The sequence below is a fragment of the Ursus maritimus genome, unplaced genomic scaffold, assembly GCF_017311325.1.
Source record: "Ursus maritimus isolate PB19 unplaced genomic scaffold, ASM1731132v1 scaffold_13, whole genome shotgun sequence".
NCBI classification, from domain to species: Eukaryota; Metazoa; Chordata; class Mammalia; order Carnivora; family Ursidae; genus Ursus; species Ursus maritimus.
In genome coordinates, this window is record NW_024423675.1 from 22,101,029 (window position 1) to 22,120,839 (window position 19,811).

Sequence of the window (19,811 nt, forward strand, 5' to 3'; positions counted from 1 at the left end):
AAAATTTCTGTAAGTTTATTTGCTAAACTCAACTACTGGATTCTTTAGCAAATTAATTTTTAGCAAATTGGACTGTTTTCCATCCCTATTAGGCTTATTATGTGAATTAAATGAACTATTGCACACATACAAAAAGTGCTCAGTAAGTCTTAGCTATATAATCCCTCCAACATTCTGACTTCAGGTCTTTCCCATTCTCTCTCTGAATATTCCCCATTCCTGCCCACATAATTGACCTTCTGTAGGCTTTCACTACCTTTAGGTGGACTATTGCAGTAGTCACTTGATTGGCCTCTTGGCTCATTCCGCTCCAGACTTACTTTCTACACTACAGCAAGGGTGGTCTATCATGTAAATTTTAAATTATCCTACAATGTAATAGTCATTTTACCTTTTCATATACTCTTTAACACCACTGGAGTACTTATAGTTCCTTAAATATACTTTTTTTTTTTTTTTTTGAAAAAGCATCAGATTTCTCTGCCTTTGCCTTTCTAACTGGAATATCTTCCTTGTTCTTGTCTCCTGCCAAAATTTTTACTCATCTTTCAAGTTTTAGTTAAGACTTGTAAAGGTCTCCCTGATTTCCCCAAACAAATTTAGGTGTTCTTTCTAGGCTTCCCCTTTTTTTTTACATGCCTCTATTATAACTCTTAGATTATTGCAATTGTTTATTAGTTTGTCACTGTAATAGACTATACTCTCCTTGAAAGAAAGGACCCTGTCTTTTTATCTTTTATATATGAGCTCCATGTATAGCCACTATACATTTATTGAATTAAAAAATTAAAAGATCTATTTACAACTCTCTCTACTGCTTTCCCACTACACCTCCATTTTCTAGATCAGAAAACTGAAGCCCAAAGAAATGAAGCCAAGCCTTCTTACTCCAGATCTATTACTTTTGCTCCTTTACTATAGAGAATCTTCTACTATAGAGAATACTATAGAGTATATAGGGTCTATATACTAGTCATTTCTGTTGTAGGAAATGGACGGTCTTGTCAGTGTCTTTCCATTCATTTCTAATCTAGAGAATAAGTGGAAAGTTATAGTAATCTGGCAAAATTTGTATTTTCTTTCTTATTCAATTATTTGGTTGCTTTTGTTTGTTTTCTACTAAATTCAGTGAAAGTCAAGGTAAATTATTTGCCCCTCCCACCCCCAGGGGACATTTGGTAAAATGTCTGGAGACATTTTTGATTATCACATCTGAAGAACTGCTACCTGTATCAAGTAAGTAAGAGTCCATGGATGCAGCTAAATATCTTAGAATGCATAGGACAGCTCCCATAACAGAGAGAATTATCAGACCCAAAATGTCAATAGAGCCAAGGTTGAAAAGCCCTGATCTAGTCCAAAGGAAATTTTTACTCAGCCCTTCATCCACTGTGTTGCCTCTCTGAAACCATGATGGAAAAGAAACTCAGAGGGATTTGGAAACCCTGTATGGTAAACTCTGAAGGCAATTGCTATCAACTACACACTCTCAAAAGACTTCATGCAGGCTTCCCCCAATGGATTCATAGCGCCTACCTGGGTGTACGACAGGCACACAAATATGTATTGCTTGAATGATTAATAAAGTATATTTTAACCAAAAGAATGAGGTTTTATTTCTTTTTTTTTTTTTAACTAAAGGGAAGTCAAATTAATCATTGTGGTGAGAATTTCTGTTCTTTTTATTTCAGTTACAGGAAGAAACAAAACTTTTTTTTTAATGTTTTATTATATTTTATTAGTCACCATACAGTACATCCCTGGTTTCTGATGTAAAGTTCAATGATTCATTATTTGCGTATAACACGCAGTGCACCATGCAATACGTGCCCTCCTTACTACCCATCACCAGCCTATCCCATTACCCCATCCCCCTCCCCTCTGAAGCCCTCAGTTTGTTTCTCAGAGTCCATAGTCTCTCATGCTTCATTTCCCCCTTCTGATTACCCCCTTCTTTATCCCTTTCTTCCCCTACCGATCTTCCTAGTTCTAAGAAGCAAAACTTTTTAAAAACAACTCTCAACACACTCACTTCCATAAATTAGCAGTAATAGTTTTAAGGGAGAGACCAATGAGCCTATAAATTAAAGATGATGTTTGAGGAACAAAAAAATAAAAGAAGCTTTCAGAATAGAGTGTATTAGAGCTGATGCATGAGCTCTCCAAGACCCTCATTTAAATTATGTATCCAGCATTGAAACCAGAGCATTTCTGATGGATTATGGCTAGACAGGAAGAGACCAAACACACGTGGAGTAAGGTTAGATTAAGTTCCCAATTTAAATAATCAAGATACAGAATCTCAGAAGCAAGGTGTCTGTATAGAGCAGCATATCTCAGGGTAGTTTTCCCTGGGCCCAATGTCCCCACTGCACTTTTATATCTACAGTTTAAATCACATTCCAGGAAAACTTCCACTAATAATCTTCATTATTGACAGTGAACTCTCCTGGGTTTTGATCATTTCATATCCTCATTCCAGAGTTCAGGAGAGACTATCCTCAAATGTGTAGGTACTTACATTTATTTTCTCAATAAAATGTATTTTTCCAATCTTAAAGGTTTTAAATGCATAGCATAGGAAATATGGAAAACCATGAAGAAAATATAGGATACTCAGTCCTGCCCAGAGGCAGTTATAATTAACATTTTAGTCTATTTTTCTTCTAGAATATATTTTTTCTATGAATATATTACTTAGTGGAAACAATGTCCCACTTTTTTTTACTTTACATTATAGGAGAAGCATTTTCCATATAAGTTAAAATTCTTCATATCCATTATTTTAAGGGATGCAGAATATACTGTGCTATGGACATACGACAGTTTGCCACTTTCCCACAGTAGGCCAATAGCAGAGCGTTTCAAATTTTTCATTATAATAAATATCCCACTGAGCATTTGCTCCATTTTGGATCCTACCCTTAACGTTTCAAGGAGCTACCTTTATAGTTTATTATTTGACAAGAATATCAAATCTTGGTACATGCCATGTTCCTTCTCTCCACCTCTTTTTGCCAACTTAGTTCACACTTTAGATTTCAGGTCAAAGTTCACTTCCTCTGGGAAGTCTTCCCAAGCTTTATATTTGATTATGGTTTTCTGTTACATATTCTACTTGTATAGTATTCCTTTTTTCCATAACACTTACCTCTGGTTGTGATAATCTATTCATTTGTTTATTATTTGGTTAATTTCTGTTTTCCCCTTGGACTAGAATACTACAATCATTATCTGGATAAGCAGTGATTATAATGTTACAAGCACAGGCCAATTAATATGATCTCATTTGTATCACTGACAAGATGGGTTAAAGCTTGAGACTGAAATACAACCGGTCCAGAAATACTTATGCGTCAGGCAGTACTCTAGGTGCTAGGAATATAGAAATGAGAACAGCAGGCATGATTTCAGTCTTTTGGGGGCTTATAGTCTAATGCAGCATTTGGCAAACTATTCCTATAAGGGGACAGATAATAAATATTTGGGGTTTTCAGGCTATATGGTCTCTCACAACTACTCAACTTTGCCATTGAAATGCAAAAGCAATCATCAACGATCATAAATAAGAGAGTGCGTTTAGGTTCCAGTAAAATGTGCATGGGGCTGGATTTCATCCATGGGCTATTGTTTACCCCTGGTCTGTTGGACAAGACAGCCATTAAACAGATCATATGAGATGATGAATACTTCAAAAGAAAAGGACAGATGCAATAAAGTCACATAGCAGAGCTATCTAACCTAGTTTATGGAAAGGAACAGACTTCTTAAGGAATAGGACTTTAAAATTTAAGGAAGAAGAGGAATTATCTAGATAAACTTGGGGCAACAGACTCTGTGGAGACCTAAAATATAGAAAGAGCAAGAATAGAAAGAAATTCATTCTTAACCTTGGAGATTGATAGGGAGAGGGAGCTGAAATTGTAAGAATATAGAGTGAAAAGACAGATTCAGAAAAGACAATTTTCAAAACCTAACACTCCCTAGAGGAAGAGGTGCCAGCAGAAAAGACTAAGAAGGGATGATCAATAAGGCATAGCAGTAGCAGGAAGTTTAAGACCTTACAGACACTCTAACCTCCTCTTCCATGTGTATGTGTAGGATATGCTGGTTGGGAGGTACTAGCCTAAAGGCTACATGAACCTCAGTGAACTGATGTACTTTTTGAAGGATAAGATTTTATATGTATATATACACATATATAGGTATATAGATATATATGGAGAGAGAGAAAAGAATAGAGCTGAGGGGGCGCCTGGGTGGCACAGCAGTTAAGCGTCTGCCTTCAGCTCAGGGCGTGATCCCGGCGTTATGGGATCGAGCCCCGCATCAGGCTCCTCTGCTGTGAGCCTGCTTCTTCCTCTCCTGCTCCCACTGCTTGTGTTCCCTCTCTCACTGGCTGTCTCTATCTCTGTCAAATAAATAAATAAAATCTTAAAAAAAAAAAAGGAATAGAGCTGAGGGCTGAGTAAGGTGACTGGGAGTGATAGGGTAGAGAATAAAGAGGTAGTAAAGAAATAAGTAAGAGATAGGAACAGATTGCTGGTATATAGTAGGTACTCAATAATTTTTTGATAAATGAATGAAAGGATAACAATATAAGATCAAAGAATCGAAGAGGGAAAGGGTTTCAATAACAGGCTGGTCAATAGTTTTGCATACTTAAAAGAGCTATTGCTCAAGGCTAGTTTCCTTGGCCATCTGGGAAAAGATGCACGTAAGGACTCAGCCACTCTTGATGACCTAGCACAGGAGAAGCCTGACCTTCTAATTTCTACCTGTAGGAAAAAAACTGATCCGGTTTTTTTCTTCCCTAAAGATTTCAGTGAGTAGGAATAGGGACCTTCCTGTGTCAGTACCTGCTCAAAACAGAATAGGAACAAGATTTTTTTCGTAGATTACAGTGACACTAGCTCAACTGTTATCTCTTCTCTCAGTTACCTATGTTACATGTGTGTTTTATTACTTAATTCTAAACATTTTGTATTTAGTTTGTTATTAACTTCTTGTTGATATCTATAAAGTCCTATGCTAGATGCTGAGAGTAATTTTTTAAAAATGTAAGACATGGCTCTGGGCTCAAGTATTATGTAATTGACCAATAAATTTTAAGCTTCTTGACATTAGGAATCATATTTGACATTTCATTTTCTTCCTTGCACAGTATCAGACATATGGCTGGTACTGTAGAAATAATTTTCCCCTGCCCTCTACATTGCGCCATTTGGTGACCAAATGGTGTCTATCTAGCTACTTCTGTATCACTTGGACAAAACATGCTGCTTCTGAGGCAGTGATATTCTGAAGGCATCAGTAACAGTAATTTCAGCTTGTTGAAGGTAGAGGTTCTTTGTGTAAAGGTCAGCCTGTCAGTAAATAGCATGCCACCCTGTTCTTTCAAGATTATAAGAAACCTTTGTACGTGTATTTTTTACACTTAAAAAAAAAGTAGTGGGAAGCTGTACCCAGGGTCTCACCAGATGTTTTCAAATCAGAACTGGGGCAACTGAGTTGTAATTTATTTTTTAAACATTTATTTTTACAAATTTATGAGAGTGGGGAGCTGAGATTTTTCTTGCCTGAATTAGCAATAATTTCATTCTCTATTCAACTTTGGCAAAATACTAAGCTAGCCCTAAGATGAAAATGTGAAATACAGGTTCTTACCAAGTAAACAAAGTGGAACAAAGATTAGTCTTAAGAATGAAGGGAAACATTACTCATTTTTCTTAAGCTGCTGCTTGCTTCTGCATTAGTATGAACTGTTTTTAGACTGAAAAGTCATAGATGGGGGGGGATCCCCTTTCTAGAATATCCAGTCCCCTATACTAAGCATATCCAAAGTCTTTCAAGACTTACTATTAAAGACTGACACATGGCTTACAGTCTTCCTGTTTTCCTTAACTGCTACCCTCATTCTGAGTGAATCCATCACTGAAGTAGACAGGATACCATCCTCGAAGTTCCTGGACATCTCATCTCCAGTGATCTTCAGCTGCTCGTTTCTGTTGACCCTGGATCTTGTCATACACCTAATCTGTTTCATCTCTAACTCCATAAATGCAGATTTCACATTCTCTGGCCACAAGATGCATCCCAGGTCTCCCTCAGTTGCTCCTCATTCTCAGTTCCCTGATGTCTCCAATGCTCTTCCTCTCTCTACGTCAGTCTCTCGTCCTTCTCACATTTCTCTGAAGTGGGACCTCCAATCCAGATTTCTCTTTTTTCTCCCTATCAGCCTTCTCCTGCCTTCACTTTCTTTGATCTTTTGCTGCATTCTATTTCAAATTACTTTACCACTCTCTTGCCAGAAACCACATCACCTTTGCCCTACTTGCCCTGCTGTCACTAACCTGGCAAAACAGCAGCTCTAACTGGGTGCCTGCACCCAGAATGCTGAGTGCACCCAGTTAGAAAAAATGGCACTGCTGTGTAGTTTGGCATTTGACATTGTACATTCAGGACCACAGACCAGTTAGGTCACTCTGTCCATGTTGTTGGGAAGGGAAGGTTATCCTTATAATGCACTTGACTCTACTCCATATGCCAAGGTACACTTATAAATTAATGCCTTTGTATACCCAAAATTAGTAACAGGCTGAATAATTTCCAATGTCGCTATGCCCTCTCTGAGTCTCTAACATAGCTTTTGTGCTTACTTTCCTGTTTTAACTTTATACTTTTGGGTCTAGGTAACCCAATAAGGTAGATTTCTAATGTTTTTTAAATTAATATTGGATCAGTGCAAAAGAACATGTCTCAAACATTATGGAATGAAGTGATAACTGAAGGCAAATCATTCGTGGGAATGATTACCCTTTTAGCAAGGCTTTTGTGAATCCAGGTAGTCTCTAGTTGTTAACTCAGGGTCTGGGGACTTAGGCTTAGCTCCCTTGAGTCATTTCATTCTTGCCTTTCCCAGCTTCCCCCTTCCATTGTTTCAGAGTCCACAAATTTTCTAAAAACAGACCCTTCTTGAGAAAGCAGTGCTTCTTGGGTGGAGAGCAGTGCAGGGTGCTGTTTGCAGGTGTAGGTCACTTATATTGAATGATGGTCTCATACTGGTGAAGAGTGTAGGCTCTATGCCCAGTTTCCCTACTTACCTGCTCTGTAACTTTGGGAAAATTACTCTCTGTGCCTCCGTTTTCCCACCTGTGGTGTATAGATGGTAATATTAGTACCCACCTCGTTGTTGTGAGGATTGAATTGCATATATTAAATGAGTTAATACCTTAGCACTAGTGAGCACTCAGTAACTGTAAGCTATTATTCATAATTTAGAGGCAGCTTCCCTATTTCCTAAAATACATTTGTTCATTACAAGAAGACACTAATGATGAAAGCTAGGAGCTATTAAAATTCTATTGATTGGATATAAAAAGTAGACTTTTAGAATTGCAAAAGACTCAAGAAATTATTTAGAGCATTTGTTTTTAACCAGTACTATGCATCAGAATCAGTTACGAAGTGTTGTAAAGCTACAGTTACCCAGGCCCTCCCTTCTCACATCTACCAAGTCAAAATAAAATGTCCACAGGCAATCCCGATGCAGTCTTTCTTGCAAGAACCACTGAAATAATTCAAGTCTTTATATTTTATGATAAGGATAGTGAGACTTAGAAAGAATAAATGACTTGCCTAAGACCCCATAGAATAGGTAAGACCAAGGTCACCAGCTCCTTGGTAAGTGACCTTCCTATTCTATGTTGCTTGCCGAATATATTAACTTCCCAAGGAACTAATATGGGAGTTTATCCTTCTCTCAGTAATATCAGGAAGAATAGTATAGGCTTGAAAAGTGTACTTTATTCATTATTTAATTCAAAATAACAAAATTTATCGTATAATTCATGCAAAGGACTATTGCACATTTACAATAGGATTCGAAGTGAATTTTGCTTTTCATTTGGACATTAGTCTTTGCCACAATGCTTGCTGCTAATTAGTGCAAGGAAACACTGTGTGTGGCAGAGAGCTGCTCAACCCAGCCTCACAGACTGAAAGCAAACAAATGCTTTTAGGGAAAGGTAGCTGTAAGAATTAAACTTTGTAGAGCTCTCAGTAATAAAATATGCATTTTATATAAATAGGATTTTTTTGTTTTAGATCTTATGTTTTTTATTTTTTTCAAAGATTTTATTTATTTATTTGAGAGCATGAGTGAGAGAGCATGCGTGCAGTGGGAGCATGTGCGAGCGGGGGGAGAAGCAGAGGGAGAGGGAAGCCCATAGTGGGGCCTGACATGGGCCAGTCTCACCACCCTGAGATCATGACCTGAGCTGAAATCAAGAGTGGGATGCTTAACTGACTAAGCCACCCAGGTGCCCCTGTTTTAAATTTAAAAACAAAACAAAACAAGAAAAAAAAAAAAACCTTGTAAAATATTCTTAGAATTTTCCAGTATATAAACAGTTAATGTAAAAAAAAATTAGTGATTATTAGGTACAGTGTTCTTATTGTAGCTTTATTGATTGGTAGTTTGAAAGTCTAAAACATACAGCAATACCAAATTCTGAGTTTTTGTGTTTGGTATGGGTATTATGATATTATCTCTCTTAAAATGTTTTTCTTTATTTGCAATATGGAGGAATCAACAAAATGCTTTAGAACTTGGATGTGAACTTATGCAAATATGTGAAACAAATTAAGATGACAGAGCAGAAGAAAATGGAGCTCAAATGAAATCTACCTCTCAAAGCAGGTCTATTTATATTTCACTATATTTGCTATTATAAATTTGTTTCCATGCATTTCTTTGCTAGAAATGATAAATGGCTGCCCACCCAATGTCTGACTCTTAGGCAACTCCATTTTACTAATAAACCACTAATTCTGATTCTGTAAATGCTATGCACAAGCCCCTAAAAGAAGTCCACCATTCCAGATCCCCATCAACCTATTATTAAACTACTGTTGCTTCTACTGTGTCTTTGCCTGATTCCAAACCCTTTGTTCTACACGTTGTCTCAGGTTTGGCCTTTGGATCTTTTCACTTGATGCTTATTTTTGGTTTCTTGGCACTGGCCTCTGTGCTCAATCTGATCATCCTTGGTTTAGATGCACCTTCTGCTTCCAAACTGCCAAGATTTATACCCTTTGATTCTAGCAGTTCTGGAATTCCTAGCACAGCCACTGGCTGCTGCCTCAAGGAGACCAGTCCCAAAAACTAGCCTCATGTTATAAACATCCATTTATTCATCTGTTCAACAGATTTCATTCATCAGTACTATGTGTAAATCACCAGAGTAGTGGAGGAATATAGAAGATTAATTAGTTATAGAAAGCTCTTAAAATCTGGTAGGACAAATAAACAAGTATGTAGTGATAATTTAAGGTAGTACGTGTTCAACTTGTATGATGTAAAAGCTTCAAGTAGATTTCTTTTCTTTTTTCTTCTTTCAGTAGGCTCCATGTTCAGCATGGAACCCAATGCAAGGCTTGAACTCACAACCCTGAGATCAAGACCTGAGCTCAAGACCTGAGCTGAGATCAAGAGTCAGACCCTTAACTGAATGAGCCACCCAGGCACCCAAAAGCTTCAAATAGAAAGATTTCTAACCAGGGAGTTCGGGATATAGGGTACAAGAGGACATGACCAAAAGAACCTGGGGTGGTGTGTCATGGATTAAAAAAGATTGAAGGTAGGGTAGGATAAACACCATGAGAGAAAGGCATTCCAAAAAGTAGAACCAAAGCAATAGGAACAGAAAAGGTAAGCTATGTTTAAAAAACCTTATTCATCTAGATTGGTTGACAGTATAAGTAGAAATGGAAGAAAACCTAAAAAAACTGGTTGGAACCAGATTATGGAAGGCTTTGAGTACAGAGAATTTAGAATTGGCAAACATATACTGGGGAATCAGAAGGTTTTGAGCAGGAAATGATAACTGGCTTGATTTAACAGTTGTATACAGGAAGGAGTTGGTAGTGAGGAGATAGGCAGGCAGAGACTGCAGACCAGGAAATCAGTTAGGAGACTATTACAGTAATCTAAAGTAGGGAGGGCCTGGAGATGAAGACTTTATTCATTTCATTAAGCGCCTGCTATGAGTGAGGTGCTGGTGATGCAATGAGGACTAGGTCCTTGTCATGCGGGGGTTTTCAATCTAGTGAGACATTGATCTTTTAAAAGCTCCTGGAGGGATCTCTATTTTGGGACCACTTCTAACGTTTGCCTGGTTACTAAGGAATAGGTCCTCATTTAACAATGAGATGTATTTCCTACCTTCTAAAACTACTTTTCCATTCTATGAGTCTGTTAAGGCGAAAGTATCCCATCCACTTGCACATAAAGAAAAGCAATTTATTACTTAAAACGAGATAAGACAGGAACACTACCAGACAAGGCAAAGAAGAAAATGACGTGTTTTAAAGAGATAACTGAAGATGATGTGGAGAATGAATTGGAGGTTAGACTGGGGGCAAGAAAACCAGTTAAGAGGTTGTTGTAGTAATCCACCCGCTTGATTGTGAGGGCCTGAACAAAGACAGTATGAAAGAAGAGCAATCGCTGGTGGCTACTTCCACTATAATCCTTTTATCCCTGCCCTGGTTCAACTAAGGGATGGGTAGGGGACTCTCATTTGGAATTGAAAAAAAATTTTTTTTTGGGGGGGAGAGAGAGAGAGTGAGTCAGGGGGAGGGACAGAGGGAGAGGGAGAGAGAAACTCAAGCAGACACCTTGCTGAGCATGGAGGTGGACACCAGGTTGATCCCAGGACCCTGAAATCATGACCCCAGCCAAAATCAAGAGTGGGACGCTCAATCGACAGAGCCACCCAGGCATCCCTGGAATTGAATCTTGAACAGAGGGACTCAAGAACACCAGAAACGCTGTTTATTTTTTCAGATTTAGAGGTAATGCTCCTATTGTCAAGTAGTCTATTTTCTGGTTTCCTTATTTGGAGCATGGTTCACCAGCCTTCACACTGATTCTGTGAGCTCCCTGATAAGTTCTTGGTTTTGCTTTAGCTACCCAAATTGGTTCTTAGGGCTTACAATTAAAAACAAAACAAACAAACAAACAAACAAAAAACACCCAATTGACACTGTATGCAATGTTTGAATCACCTGTGCAATGTTTGATAACCAGGTGGAGACTGTTAAGTAGAAAATATGAAACTAGAATAGTGGTTCTTAAAGTTATGCATCAGCATCACCTGAGAACTTGCTAATAATGTAAATTCTCAGGCTTCACTCCAGACTTAGTGAATATGGAACTCAAGCAGGGGGCCCTAACAATCTGAACATTAGTATGCCCTCTGGGTGATTCTAATGCACACTGTAGTTTGAGAACCAACTCAACTAGAGCTTAGAAGGGAGATTTGGGGTGAAGATAAAGATGTGTGAGTCAAATATATGATAATTGCTATTGGGGAAATGAGTAAACTCCAAGAGTGAAAGAGAAAAGATGAGCCCCTGGAATAGATGAAACAATCAAAGAAATTGAGACCAGTGCAGTACAATCAGGGAGGGGGAAATTTTATGGGTATCAGGTGACCTATAGTGTCAGGTGCTATACAGAGGCCAAGGTGGATAAGGACAGAGCAGTGATACAGATAAGAGGAAGTGGTAAGAGAACACAGGCAAAAAAATAAAGGATACTTTTTGCAGGAGTTCAGGAATGCAAGAAAGTAAGTTAGGATAGTAAGAAGAGCTGTTTCAGGGTAAATATTTCAGTTAGCTTTTGCTACATAACAAACACTTGAGAACTCAGTGGCTTAAGACTGCAGTTATTATTGGGGCGCCTGGGTGGCTCAGTCAGTTAAGCATCTGCCTTCGGCTTAGGTCATGATGTCGGGGTCCTGGGATCAAGCCCCATGTCAAGCTCTCTGCTCAGCAGAGAGTCTGCTTCTCCCTCTTCCTCTGCTGCTCCCCCTGCTTGTGCTCTGTCTCTCTCTCCCCCAAATAAAATCTTAAAAAAAAAAAAAAAAAAGGACTGCAGTTGTTATAGCTCATGTCTGAGGGTTGGCTGATCTCAGTGGGGAGTGCTTGTGCATCTAAAGCCTGCTGGGGAGCTTTGCTCCATGCTGGACTCTATTTCACATGTCATCCTCCTCCTGTCTGGCTTACTTAGGCATACCCTTCTCATGGAGATGGAAGAAGAATCTTAAAAGAACAAGCAGAAACATACAAGGCCCCTTGAATCCTTGACTCCAAACTGACACTGGCACTTCTGCTTCATTCTGTTGACCAATCAGGTTATGTGGCTAAGTTCAGATTCAAGGGGTGGGGAAATAGAATTTACCTTTGTAGAGAAATCGCAAAGTGACACGGCAAAGGGCATGGGTGGGTTCATGGAGGGGTATAGAATTGGGATCATTCATACTGTAGTAGGGATGACCTGAGCATGTTTAACAGTAGAAGGGAAGGAATATGTAGCATGAAGGAGAAAGTGAACCAAGGAGAAAGATCAGTACCATAGCTCAGATAATTAACCTTTGAAAAAAGGAAGGCTGTTGGGGTGCCTGGGTGGCTCAGTCAGTTGGGCGTCTGCCTTCGGCTCAGGTCATGATCGTGGAGTCTCGGGATCGAGCCCCAAGTCAGGCTCCCTGCTCAGTAGGAAGTCTGCTTCTCCCTCTGTCTCTCACCCCGCTCATGCATGAGTGCTCTCTCTCTCTCTCTCAAATAAATAAATAAAATCTTTAGGGAAAAAAAAAAAGAAGGGATGCTTCTGGGAATGGAAAATGAGGGAATTTGACTGGATTATGTTTAGCAAATTAAAATGCAAGATGTCCAATAAAATTTGAACTTCAGGTAAACAATGAATACATTTTTAGCATTAAGTATGTTCCGTACAATATTTAGTAGGATCTCAGGACATAGTTTGCTGTGTTTTTTTTATTATTTTAAATGACATTTAGATATTTCTATAATACAATATTTGGGACATACTTATACTAAAATATGATCCTTTGTTTATTTGAAACACAAATTTAACTGGGCATCCTGTATTTTATCTGGCAACCCTACTTCAGATGAATTTTAAGTAAATCCATAGTAAAATCATTTACAAAGGGATAGGTGGGTGCACTTGGGGATTTAATCCTGGAAGAAGTTGGCAACAGCTGCTACGGATGTTGCGAAGTGTCAAAGAAAGGATTGCTGAGCAGCAGTGAAGGCCACTTAGCAACAGGAAGCATGACTTTTCCTTGGATTAAATCAGCTGTAATGTTTCACTGCTCGGAAGCAGTAGTAACAGAGATTGCTGGTGCAGGCGACCACCTTGGTTTGACTTCAGGAGGAGAGGTCAGGGCAGGAGTTTGGGGTATAATTGAAATGACTGGGGGTCCAGGTTGTATAGGGAAGGAGGTGAAACCAGAAGGTGAATTGGGAGGCAGAAGGTGAACAGTGAGTCACTGTATTAAGAGGTGGAAGTTCACAAAGAAATGGAATCCACAATCTTAGAAGAATAGTTCTATGTGATGATGGGGTTTAAAATCCAATTTCACATTATAGCGCTGGAGCTAAATTAAAAGCAAGAGTTCTGCAGACAAGGCACCTGGTTCTGCATTCTTTTTGTGTGACCTTTAACTTCCCTATGCCTTAGCTCTTTGTTAAGTAGGAATAATAATAGTTCTTACCTCCTAGGGTTATTGTGGGGATTAGGTGAAACAAACCATTTGAAGTACTTAGAACAGTATGTGTGATACACAGTAAACCCTCAAATGTTGGCTATGTTTTATTATTTTAAACACCACTGACATGTATCTATAATCAATAAATGGGAGTGCTCTGGAGACTATTAAAGACAAATGGCAAGCACACATAGTATGTTTTCCGCCATTGCCAACAAATGCTATATTTGGCAAATATACCTACGATCAGCTACCTGTTGAAGTTGGAGCCCACAAAACCTTTACCATGTAAGGTTGTTTTCTTTACTATTACTACAAGAAAATAATCACCATGCTCAAGTCATATCTGTCTCCATTTCCCCATAGGTGACCACGCTTTGGGATTTTCATAGTTTGAGTTAATTCCTGTGGGCTCCACCACCCAGCGAGTTAAACAGGACAAGATTCCTCCCAGAGGATTGTGGTTCTGGGAATGTGAGCAGTTTGTTTTCTTGAGATCTGCACCCTGACCTGGCCTACTGTTAGGAGCTGTTGTGTTGGTGGTTGTGTTGTTTTTAGTCGTTTTTTCTATCTTACCCAGTTATTTGTATATAAACATTTTTGAAAAGTCAATGTTTTATGGGGATGTTTTGCTTATACAAAGAGAAATTAAAACTATTTTGAAGTAATTACATGTGTCATATTTTTCTCTTTCAAAATAAATGAAAGTATTAATTCATAGTTTCTGGAAAGCAAATGAAAACCCAGGAAATGGCTATGCTCTTAATGTTTGAAAATAAGGTAATATTATTCTCTGTTCGAATGGAGCCTTCTAAGGAATTACTAGAGTCTCATACACAATCGACTTAAATGCATTCTTTATCTTTAAAAGGAAGCAGAATAGGATCATTGAGTAAGTCACATGTGTTCACAGCCTTGTCTGGTGTAATCGTATCCTACACAAACACATTATTCTCTAGTCAGAAGGGTAAGGGGACATTTGAAACAGGACCTGCCCTTGCAGAGACCTTTTTTTGTTTAAAGAATAGTGCAGCGAGAGACCACACAGTAGAAGATAACAGAAAATATCTTCCATGCCTTCCTCAACCTGTATACTTTCGCATTCTCTTTTGTTCTCTAAGGACATCTGTTGTAATGATTATTCTGTAAAACTCATAGGTATATAGCAGAAGGCGTATCATATTTCATTTATTATTTTGTCTACTATAATTATTGCTCTTTTACATCATGCCATTGTAGGTTTTTAAAATTTTTTGTTTATAAAAGATATCAAAGGATATTACAGAGAATTTATTAGTTGACTATAGATATCTAAAGAGTAAATGTTTTAACTATGAATTTAATACAATTATATCTTAGGAAGTCTAATAGATTTGTATTAAACTACATTTTAGGGGCGCCTGGGTGGCTCAGTCGTTAAGCGTCTGCCTTTGGCTCAGGGCGTGATCCTGGAGTTCTGGGATCGAGCCCCACATCGGGCTCTTCTGCTGGGAGCCTGCTTCTTCCTCTCCCACTCCCCCTGCTTGTGTTCCCTCTCTCGCTGGCTGTCTCTCTCTCTCTGTCAAATGAATAAATAAAATCTTAAAAAAAAAAAAAAACAAAACTACATTTTAAAGAGATAAATATGGTTAAAAGAGATGCTTAAAATCTGAATTTAATTTTCCTTTTTTATATTAATTGCAATGGATTTTTTAAAATGTCCTACGTAGGCATTCGAAAGATATTAATTATAAACAACAGTGACGTGAGATTTTGGAGGCTTTCAAATAGGTCCATTATTTGAAATGTTTTCAACATTTTGATAGCTGGTTTGCTGTCTATATAATGGTTGCAATTAAAATTCAACTTTTTAAAAAAAAATTTAAAAAAATTTTTTTTAAATTCAAGTTTTTCCTTCTTATTAGGGGTTTTTATATTGCCTCCCAGTTTTCCCCTAGGTTAATCCTTTGGGAATTTTGAAATTTACAACTGAAGGGGTTTTTTAAAATCTTTTTTATTATAAAAAATTTTGAACATATGCAGAAATAGAACAAATAGTGAGCCCCCAAGTTATGTTTAGCTTTAAGTGATATATTAGTAAAGGTGCTACGTTTATTAATACAACAGATATTCAGGAACTCCGGGAATGGTTGTGGCTTAATGCACACTTGTAAGAATTTGTATAATCAAATTTTTAAAAATATCCAACCATTTCCCAACCTGTGACAGATTGTATTTCAAATGTTTGTTGATGGTCAGCCAATTTTTGGACTTACAAATATGATTCTTATAGAAATAATCTTAAAATGGCTATTTGCTTTTCAGGCCAACTCTCAATTATTTATCTAATTCACATTAAGGGAAATCCATGCATCTCTCTTAACATCATTTCAATGAGAAAATGCTTCCTTTGCAATTGGAATACTACCGGGCAACCGCCACCCGTCTTCCCTTCTACTAAGTATGGGGGATAGGAATGTGGGGAGTCAAGCTCCTGTGTCGGAGATTCATTTCCGTGGTGGGTTCTTGATTCTCGCAGCAAAACCAGTGGGAACTCTGAGAAGACAGGAGGGAGTGGGGGTGGGAGTGCACTCTGTACATACCATTTTGAAATTATTTACCTTTTCTTCAGCTAGTGGAGTTTGTTTTTGTGGGGTTTTTTAAAGGCCTATTTAAAAAAAAAAAAAAAGAGGGGCACCTCGGTGGCTCAGTTGGTTAAGTGTCCAACTCTTGATTTTGGCTGAGGTCATGATCTCAGGGTCGTGAGATAGAGCCCTGTGTTGAGCTCTGCCCTCAGTGGGGAGTCTGCCGGAGATTCTCTCTCTTCCTCTTTCTCTCCCTCTCCCTCCTCCATCCCCGCACACAAGCTCAAAAAAAATAAACAACATACTTGCTTAAAAAAATAAAAAAACTTTTCTTTATAAAACAAATACTCTGTGTTGTATCTAAAGTTTACATTTAAAAGTAGGCTTTTAGAAGACTACTTTCAGAGTATCTGGGAATGACAAAGCAGGAAGATGGGGTTCTGATGCTTTTGTCAAGCTTCCCTGTACTCACCCTGTTCCAAACTGACCTTAAATTCATATTCTAAGCAAGAACTTGGAGCCACAGAACTGTGCTCATCAACTTCTCATTTTCATTTTGTATGCAATCCGAAATAAAAAGGGAACTAGAGCAAGTGCTTTATGGGTCAAGATCCAGAAAGTGTGGAATAGCTGAAAACAAGGCCAGCTCAGAGTTAGGAACTCCAAACATTACAATGCTCTCTGAGCCTGAGACAGTCGCTTAACCTCCCAAGGTAGTCAAATGAATGATTGAAATCAATCAGCTCTATTTCTTCTAGGTCTAAAGTCCCATCTGTGAATAGTCACCCTAGATCCTGTAAAGTCTTCAAGCGCTAGTGTGGTGTGACCGTTACCCTCTCAGCTAAGTTGGGTTCCATGTGTATCCTTGTGAATGCTTGATGGCCGGCCCCCAACGCGAGCTAGCCTCATTTTCCAGAGGGAGGAATGCCAGTACTCCTAAGGACAAAAACAACCAGGCATACTTGTTGATGAGTCCACCAAAGGGCCCACAGCGTGATACACCATAGCTTCACTCCTGACCCATGATCTCATCGGATAAAGAGGGGCCTGTAGTAAGGAGGTACTTTACATGTTACTGTATTAATCCCCACAGTAACCCTAAGAATGGGGGTATTGTCCTCATTTTACAGATGAGGACATTTCCTAAGAACCTTAGTGATGGAGCTAGTGAATGGTAAAACTGCATTCAACCCCGCTATGAGGGGGGTGAACTACAGATCCCTTATTTAAACCTACCCACTAAAAGAGCTAAGGGGAGAAAACCAAGAAGGCTTGTCTGCACTTAGCTTTACACTCACCAGCAACTCTAAGAACTCTGACTCTTCTGCCTGTGAGACCTGGACCCTTGCAACTCCCAGAGTTAGCTCATTTTCTCAAGATCCACCCCCTACATTCACACGCAAGTCCGGGGTAAGCCTGTCCCTGCCCAGCCCTTCTGAAGTCTCAGGAGAATGCCTGCAGCTTTCACAAGGCTCCTGCAGCTAGAAACCCTGTCCTCTCAAACCCAGATGAAGAAACTCTGGAGCTTGGTATTAAAACACTGTCCCAGAAGAACTCTCCAAGTGTGAAGCCCCTCCCTGCCTACCGGTGGTGCTGAGAGTGCCAGAGGCCAAGTTCCCCTGCCAACCAGTGCCACTCAGGGAAGAGCCTGTATGACGGTAGTGGCCCAAGAGGAATAGAAATAAATTTCGAGGAACTGGAGTTGTCTGGAGATCTGACCCGGGAGCTTAGAGGCACAGGAAAGTTTCTTCTGCATCAATAACTTCTCCAGTAACTTCAAGGATGGCTGCTTCTAGATCCCTGAATTCCTAACTGCTGATGAAGGAGAGTCCAAATTTAAGATATCAGAGTCAGAAACTCCCCAGAAATAGCAGAGGGCTGTTCTCAAGGTGTGGTCCTGGTCAGCTGGTCAGCAGCGTTAGCCTCACTTGGAAACTTGTTAAAGATGCAAATTACCGAGCCCTGTCCCAGACCTACTAAATCAGAAATCAGAAATGGGATCCAGGAATCTGTTTTCACAAACCGTCCGGGTGATCCTGGTGTACACTAAAGTTTGAAAACCACTGGCCTAGGAAAATGAAGGGTAATCCCAGGTTCTCGACATTAACCTAGAATTTACCTGCAACACCTGCCTGGGGCTAGCGTCTCCCTGCCCCTCCCCCACCCCAACTTTAACCAGTGCTAGAGTTCAGTGATTAGAGTTAGGTGACTCTCCCAACCAAGACTACTGCGTAGTTGCTTATTATTTTTCTTGAAAACTCCTAGGAAAATTTTGGGCAGATAGCAGATGATCAGTAATGACTGAACTGAAATTTTAAAACATGTTGTTTATGATAGGGCAAGTGGAAATAACGTCAATGTCTATTAATAGGGATTCGATTAAAAACAAATTCTATGAGCATTGGGTCCAACACTGACCATTCACTATATTCTTCTTGCCTAATACAGTATAAATATTTAATATTTGTCAATTGAATGAATAAATATATCTTCATATATATTCAAGTCCTGAATTACAATGCGGGATTTAAAAAAAAAAAAAGATGTTTTTTAATAGCAATCCCACTCCTGTGTATTTACCCAAAAACCTGGAAGTCAATGTTTATAGAACTCTATTCATAATTGCCAAAAGCTGGAAACAACCCAAATGTTCTTCACCTGACGAGTGAATCAGGCAAGGGACCGTATTTCGGGAAGTAGTTAAAGGGCCTTTATTTTATATGTTACTGTATAGATTTTTTAAAAAGAATTTATTTGTGTATTACGTTATTAAAAAATAAACAACGTCTTAGATACTGGAAGGCTAAACACCCAAAATGTTAATAGTAGTTATTTCTGGTTGATGGGATGACACGTGGTTTTTGTTTTCTTTTTTCTTATTTCTAGTTACTAATTTTTCAGTATAAACAAGCTATGCTTTTATAACTAGAGAAAACCAAGTTACTTTTTAACACAGGGAGACCTGGAAGCATATCGACTCATAAAAAAATGTATACAAATTAGAAATGTGTAAGTTATAAGAATATTCAAAACTAAGTGTCACTGAAAGAAGAATTTGGATACACCTTCTAGAATCGAGCTTCTTAAAGCCCACACAAATCACCTGCACTGCTTGTTAAGATGTAGATTCTCACTCCAAGAATTTGCATTGCTAACAAGCAGCCACATGATCCCAACGCTCCTGGTCCACGGAGGACTTTGAGTATCAGGGCTCTAAAACGACTGCTGTCAAGAAAGCAGCCACTAATGAGCCACATGTGGCTCTGAAGTATTTGAAATGTGGCTAGTCAGAATTGAGATGTACAAACGTAAAACACACACTGGCCTTTGAAGACTTAACACACACACAAAAAGGCTGTAAAACATCTTAACAATTATTTTATATTAAGTATATGTTGAAATGATTTTTTGGACACATGGTGTTAAATAATCTATATCATTAAAAATTAATTTCACGTTTCTTTTTATCATTTTAATGTGGCTACTAGAAAATTTTTAAATTACATTTGTGGTTTGCATTTTTGGCTTGTATTATATTTTTATTGGATAGCATGGATCTAGAAAAACTATTAACAGGATTTTACTTCACTCCAGGTCTTAAATCACCAACATAATGCAGGAAAAAGATTAACACTCCATTAATGACCAAACTGGCAACTTTTGTATATTC

The 19,811-nt window shown here is 38.6% G+C and overlaps 1 protein-coding gene across 6 annotated transcripts in view; it reads left to right on the plus strand.

The window, feature by feature from the left end:
- The window catches only part of LOC103676991, an 88,234-nt gene that overhangs the window by 5,581 nt on the left and 62,842 nt on the right, over positions 1 to 19,811 (plus strand). Inside the window, exons 2-3 of one of the 6 annotated variants that reach the window (XR_005834323.1) lie at positions 8,588 to 8,701; positions 13,944 to 14,240. The exons of 3 other annotated variants lie outside the window; for them this stretch is intronic. Coding sequence is in view for 1 of the 3 variants with exons in the window: in XM_040627649.1 (XP_040483583.1) it covers positions 13,944 to 13,947 (4 nt within the window). In the remaining 2 variants the exon portion in view is untranslated. Of the gene's footprint in view, positions 1 to 8,587; positions 8,702 to 10,675; positions 12,201 to 13,943; positions 14,241 to 19,811 lie in introns of those variants that run through there. 2 more of the 6 variants (XR_005834324.1, XM_040627649.1) reach the window with 2 other exon arrangements.